This window comes from Camellia sinensis, chromosome 7 (genome assembly GCF_055761805.1).
Source record: "Camellia sinensis isolate YWXY chromosome 7, ASM5576180v1, whole genome shotgun sequence".
NCBI lineage: Eukaryota > Viridiplantae > Streptophyta > Magnoliopsida > Ericales > Theaceae > Camellia > Camellia sinensis.
The window spans coordinates 58,741,254-58,748,130 of record NC_138967.1 but is presented as its reverse complement, the minus strand read 5'-3'; the positions used below and the strand labels follow the sequence as shown (position 1 = coordinate 58,748,130).

General features: G+C 32.4%; 1 protein-coding gene across 1 annotated transcript; it reads left to right on the top strand.

Annotated features, from left to right (window-relative positions):
- Positions 1 to 3,414: 3,414 nt before the first annotated feature.
- On the top strand, positions 3,415 to 6,291 carry LOC114275913 (xyloglucan endotransglucosylase protein 1). Its single transcript, XM_028217787.2, has 3 exons — positions 3,415 to 3,843; positions 5,394 to 5,587; positions 5,716 to 6,291. Exons 1-3 carry the CDS (start codon positions 3,562 to 3,564, stop codon positions 6,086 to 6,088), a joined length of 849 nt encoding a protein of 282 aa, XP_028073588.2. The 5' UTR covers positions 3,415 to 3,561; the 3' UTR covers positions 6,089 to 6,291.
- Positions 6,292 to 6,877: the final 586 nt, after the last annotated feature.

Sequence of the window (6,877 nt, the reverse complement as noted above, 5' to 3'; positions counted from 1 at the left end):
CTTCGTGAGCTTCCATTTTCCGTCACCAAAATTGTTGTTTTAGCCTTTATCATCTAGCTTCCCAGTGGAGATCAAATTGAGGCAAATGTCTGGAACATGCCTTACATCTTTAAGCAACAACTTTCAGCCCAAATTTGTTTACAAGCAAATATTACCCATGCCAACAATCTTAGACAAACCTTCATTACCCATTCAAATACAACCATAATCTCATTTGGTATAGGTAGTGAAGAAATCAACTCGAGAAGTCATATGAAAAGAAGCACCATAATCAATCATCCAATTGCTCTCTTGACCCATAAAATTGACACAATCATCTTCACAAACAACCATGAGATCACCATTGGTAGTAACCGCTGTTGTGCTTTCTTACTTCTTATCCATACTTTGTCACGCCTTTTCACCTTGCTCTTGAGCTTTCGACATTATTGTTTCATGTGTCATTTCTCATGGCAATAATGATACTCGATGTCTTTCTTTGAAAAAGAACAATCTTTTGATTTGTCATGGCTTTGATCACGATCATGAGGAGTCTTACTCTTTCCTCTTGTTTTGCTTCGGCCTCTTACAACAAATGCCTCCTAATGAGAAAAACCCACTCATTTTCTTCTAATTTCTTCATTCAACAAGCTACTAGTGACTTGGCTCATTGTGACAACTTCATCAGGCACTGAATCACTAACCGTCACAACCAAAGTATCCCAATTTTTGAGCAAAGAACTAAGTAACATCAAAACTTGCAACTCATCATCAAAAACAATTTTTATAGAAACAAGTTGGTTAACAATGCTATTTATTTCATTCAAATGTTTCGGAATCGGGTTGCCATCTTTATATTTTTAAATTAACCAACTTTCAAAATAAAAATACTTTATTTGTGGTTGATTTTCTATCATAAAGACCTTTTAATTTTTTTCATAAATCATGTGCCAAAATTTCAGTACATGATGAAACACATTGTCATTAATCCATTGACAGATAACACCAACGACTTTTCGATTAAGTCTCTTCCATTCATCATCTTTCATACCCTTCGGTTTGCCACTATCACCCCCATTGGTGTTAAGGAAAATAGATGATTTTTTACGAGTAAATCAATCACTGAAAATAAAAATTAATGTGAATTAAATCAACAACACAAGAATTTTTACGTGGTTCTCTCAATTTGAGGTACGTCCATAGAATTGAAATCCGATTCCACTATCAACTAATAGTTTCAAATGATTACAAATGAGACACGAATGGTCTCACAAACCACCCTTAGATGAATTCTAAATAATCACAAATAATCAAGAGAAAAGACCTCACCAAATAGATAAACAAAAATTTTAAAATAGATTATAAAATACCCAAAATAATTGTCCAAATCAATTTCACCAAACCAGCCGAAGATGCATCAAACCGTGCTTTCAAAATCGAATATTGAATCAATTTGTAACAGCCAGTATAAACCAAAACCCACCAAATTGATTTTTCAATTTTTAACCCAAATAGTCCTTTGAAACGCACCCAACGTGAGACAAAAATCTCACCCAAGCACAAAACCACCTCATAGATTGATTAAACAATCAAATCTTCAAAAAAGCTGAGCACCAGTTTTTTTCTTCACTCCACGTTGCTCACACCGAATTGATTGATATATTCTTCTATCGCAGCTGCAACACTTCACTCAGGAGCCAGACAAAAACAATTCTTTTTGGGCTTTTTATCAAAGCTTTAATTGTCTCAAACAGATTATTAAAAGTTAGGTATAATATATAAAAAATATATTATAACCAACCTCAAATCAAATTAAATATTTTTAATAAATTAATTGGGTCCTATATTTTAATAAGAAGCTATACTCAATACAAATTTTTACAAAATAATAAATCATCCATTTTAGTTTTTTAAATTATCCAATTGCTTCTATTGAAACTAGACATACGATCCACATTCCCCTTTATTAATTTACACAAATAAATAAATCCAAAGCTCTGATACCAGTTGTTAAGAAAAATAGATGATTTCTCACAAGTAAATCAATCAATAGAAATAAAAACTAATGCAAAAAAATTAAATCAACAATGACATAAAATTATTTTTCATCCCTCAATGTAAAGTATGTCCACGGGACCTAAATCTGATTCCATTATCAACTAGTAATTTTCAAACGATTACAAATAAAACACGAATGGTCTCACAAATCACCCTTAGATAAATTTCAAATAATCGCAAAATAATCAGAAAAAAAAAACTTACCAAATAAATAAATAAATAATCTTCAAAACAAATTGTAAAAAAACTAAAATAATAAACCCAAATCAACTCCACCAAATCAACCGAAGATGCACCTAATTAGAGAAGCCTTCAAAGCAAAAACAGAATAGCAGTGAATTTCCTCTGAGACTTAGGCCAATGCATTGCCGAAACTACTTCTTTATATATCCAAGTAAAACACCACCGAATTGATAAAAAAAAAAAAGCTGCTGCACCTTTCCCAAAAAATATAAAACAATATAAAAAGATATTGTTGATTTTTAGAATTTTTTATTAAAATCTTAATTATTACCAAACAGATTAAGAATATCTATTGCCCTTCAAAAATCAAATATAATATATAAAATATATTATAATTAATACCTAATTAAATTAAAAAAATTTAATAAATCAATTGAATTCTATACTCCACTAAAGAAGTATATCCAATGATGTGGTCGAAAATTATTATTTACGTTTAATACATGTTCTTAGGGAGGTACTATCGTTATTAACAAAACAAACAAATGAGTTAAAAAATATAAATAAATAAAATAATAATAAAAATAGAGAAAATGCACCTGAATGATGTTTCAAAACACTATGAAAACGAGGTCAAAACTCATGGGAAGTGCGGGGGGTGGTGATGAATTGATTTTAGTTTGCCAGTAAGTAGTGCATATGACCCAGTTGTAATCCACCCACTGCTCCAAACCAATCATAGCAGAAGGGTGGCAATATATCAACACAACAACCGTCAACACATTATCATTATCATTATCATTAGACTTGTTTGTTACAGTTTTTAATGTACTAAAAGTTGATAATTAAAAAATATTAACAATTAGTTTTTTTTATTTTATAAATTAAGTTATTTTCATCTTACAAATGATAAATAGAAGCCATCTTAAACATTCAAACAGAAATTTTCAAAAAATTATGATTTATTTATGATATTTTTTATTACGTTAATTTGTGATGAGACTACACATTTTATAATTGAAATTGCAAAATTTTATGATAAAATGAAGTCAATTTATAATAGGATGCCTATAATACGTAAGATTTCCCCATTATCACAAGCTCTTATTAACCCTAAAGAAAATCCAAATTCAAAAACAATTCAATGCTTTCATGGTTTGCTTGGTTGGCTCCAGCCCTAGAGCTCCCGCGTCTCTTATCTCTCTCACTCTCTCTCTCCTTCACAAGCATCCTCATCTTCCTTTTATAGCTCACAGCTCCCCCCCTCCCCCTATATATACACACTCCTCTTTTCTATATTACCCACAAAACACTCTCCACAATATTCTCTCTATCTCTAAAATGGCCTTTTGTAATAATGGGTTGTGCATGGTATTGCTGGTTAGTGTCATGGTGATGAGCTCTTTGATGGTTGCCTATGGTGGCAACTTTTACCAAGACTCTGACATAACATGGGGTGATCAACGAGCCAAGGTTTTCAATGGAGGTCAGATTCTGTCTCTCTCACTAGACAAGACCTCTGGCTCCGGATTTCGATCCAAGAAAGAGTACTTGTTTGGGAGGATTGATATGCAACTCAAACTTGTTGCTGGAAACTCTGCTGGCACTGTTACTACTTATTACGTATGCTTCCAAACTTCTTTTACTTTAAGTCACTTTTAACCTGTGCCATTCATGTCATATTCGTCTTAACACGTTTATATATAATTAGGTTGGATTATTGCCAAGATACTTTACATGATTAGTTAAATAAATCAGATTAATGGAAGGAATTTGACACAAACTCCAAATAATCCGACATTAATATTCCCATGTCCTAGTCTGAAACAAAAAAATCAACAGGGAAAAAATCAACTGTTTGGAAGCGCACACACAAGCACAACACTTGTTTGCCCCATCAGAACGCCAGAAGCTGACTAAACTCATGCATGACCCAAAAAAAGAAACCAGATATTCTAAAGTTAACTAGTGCACTATTTGATAAAGTAAATTATTAATTAATTCATGTAATCCCTGTATTTTTGTTTTCCTTAGTTTTAAATCATGTGGCTACTCATATTCATAATTTTATTTTCCTTCATAGTCCACGTGATTGGACTACTAATCTAATGCACCCCACAAAAAACATGTTTGGTTAGAAAAATGGCAAATATGAACAATAAGATTAGGGAATCCCCTCAATTTATATTTACTAACTATTCACATGACAATCCATCTCAAAGTCGAGACTTTTAAGAAAAAAAAATAACATTCTAATTAATTAGGTTATCAATATAGTTGACAAATTTTATAGTAAATTAGAGAGGTTCCTAGACTTGTTAAAATGTGAATACCATCCAACAAGGGTATTAGCAATCCCATGTGGAGATAGTATTACTAATGAAATCTAATGAGATTGGAGATAAAAATTCTATAGGAAATGTTTGAGATCTTGAAAAAGCATCTATAATTCTACCTCCAATGATGTGACAGAATATGTGTCAATTTTTAATTTGTTACATATTTAATGACGATGGGCCCAACTTCCATGCTACATCAATATGAGTAAATTTGTGGGTATAGATGTGTGGATCTCTAGTATTACTCAAATACTATATAGCCGGTAACAAAAACTTTACATAATTTCAACCAATTAATATCATTAAATTAATGTACAAACAAATATCATTTATTATAATTTCATCCAACTTAATCCAATAAACAAACATGCCTTAAAAAGGAACCGGACTTGACCAAAAAGCACTCTCAATGATATGAAGGTCAATCATGTGATTTTTTTTATTTTTTTTTAATTTTTTTTTACAGAGCTTTCCTGCAAAATGAGATTCTTTTTTCTTTTTAATTTCTTGTAACAAACAAACATAATTCCATGTTTACTAGTTCTTAATAATTACATTAAGGTTTGGTTCTGGCCAACTTTTCACAAAATAATAAAATAAATAAACTCTGTTTTATGACATAGAATAATGATGACATGAAAAGGCCTAGCACAAAGGTTGCTATGTAATCAAATCTAGTAACCCTTTCTCTAGAAGCTGTATTCTTGATAAGCTTCTTTTTTTTTTCCATATTCCAACTTCTTTTTAAAATACCATTCAGCTTTATATGGGTTGTTGAATTTGCATAATTAATTTTTAAATAATTAAATTGGTTATTGTGTGTATATATTGTAGTTGTCTTCTGAAGGGCCAACACATGATGAGATTGACTTCGAGTTCTTGGGAAACCTCACCGGTGACCCTTACATTGTCCACACCAATGTCTTCACTCAAGGCAAAGGGAACAGAGAGCAACAATTCTATCTCTGGTTCGATCCCACCAAAAATTTCCATACTTACTCCGTCATATGGATCCCCCACCATATCATGTAAGAAGAGAAACTCTAAATTTATATTTTCGATCACTGCAACAAAATATGAAAACAAATTACCAATATTACATATCATTCAGCATTTTCTAACAAGTTTTACTTTGCTTTGCTTTTTTGGTCTTCAGTTTCTTGGTGGATAACACTCCAATAAGAGTATTCAAGAATGGTGAATCAATCGGTGTCCCTTTTCCCAAAAACCAACCCATGAGGATCTACTCTAGCCTTTGGAATGCTGATGATTGGGCCACAAGGGGCGGGTTAGTGAAAACCGATTGGACAAAAGCACCCTTTACAGCATACTATCGGAACTTCAATGTCCAAACCTGTTCCGGGACATGCAGCACTTCTTCATCTTCGAGTGCGGCATGGCAGAGCCAAGCGCTTGATGCCTATAGCCGAAGAAGACTAAGATGGGTTCAGAAGAATTTCATGATTTACAATTACTGCACAGATTTTAAACGCTTCCCTCAAGGCTTTCCTCCAGAGTGTAGACTATGAAGGTTCCTCTGAACAAATGTTAATGAAGTTTGTACTATATAGTCCATGGTTAAAATTCTTTCTCGCTTTGTTTGTATTCAAGTTCCACTTTGTTCTATAAGCTTGTTTGCTATTTTGACAATTCAAAGTCTAGAAATGTAATTCAAGCGTGTTAGCAAGAATCTGAAAAGTCCTTACAGATAATAAATACCAATTTTTATCAAGCGATTGTGTTAAGGTTCTCTTAACCTCAATGAAGACAACTTTACCGTGTTGTTTTGAAATGATGAACCAAAACTTTAACTCAAATTCCTAACAAAATGAGAAGGAGAGGCTGGACATAAATTGAAATTGATTAATTGAATAAACAATTACAAATGTTACCTTAGTAAGGGCAACTTTGAAACTTTTAAACCGATTGAGTTTTGGAATTATAAGGCTAATCTACTCCTACGAAATATAAATGCAGTGCATAAGAGTAAAGTGCATATATTTAAAGATAAATGAAATTGACAAAGACGTAGAGTCTGAATTTGGTTGGAGGTCTCTTCAGTCTTTGCTTCCATCTAGTTATAGCCTTCTCCTGGCACCATCAAAGTAGTTAAGCTAATATCTTTCACTATGATCTTCCTCCTTCTTGCTACTTCTTAGGGCCATAATCTTCTCTCTTTTTTTTGTGCATGTGTAACTATTAGCAAGTGCTCTTTAATTAACTCCCTCTTCACATGCCTCTCACATGCTACTTATCATATTCGAATGTGGGACTCTTCATTATCTCATCGAATACCATGGAATACCATTTGTTTGCGA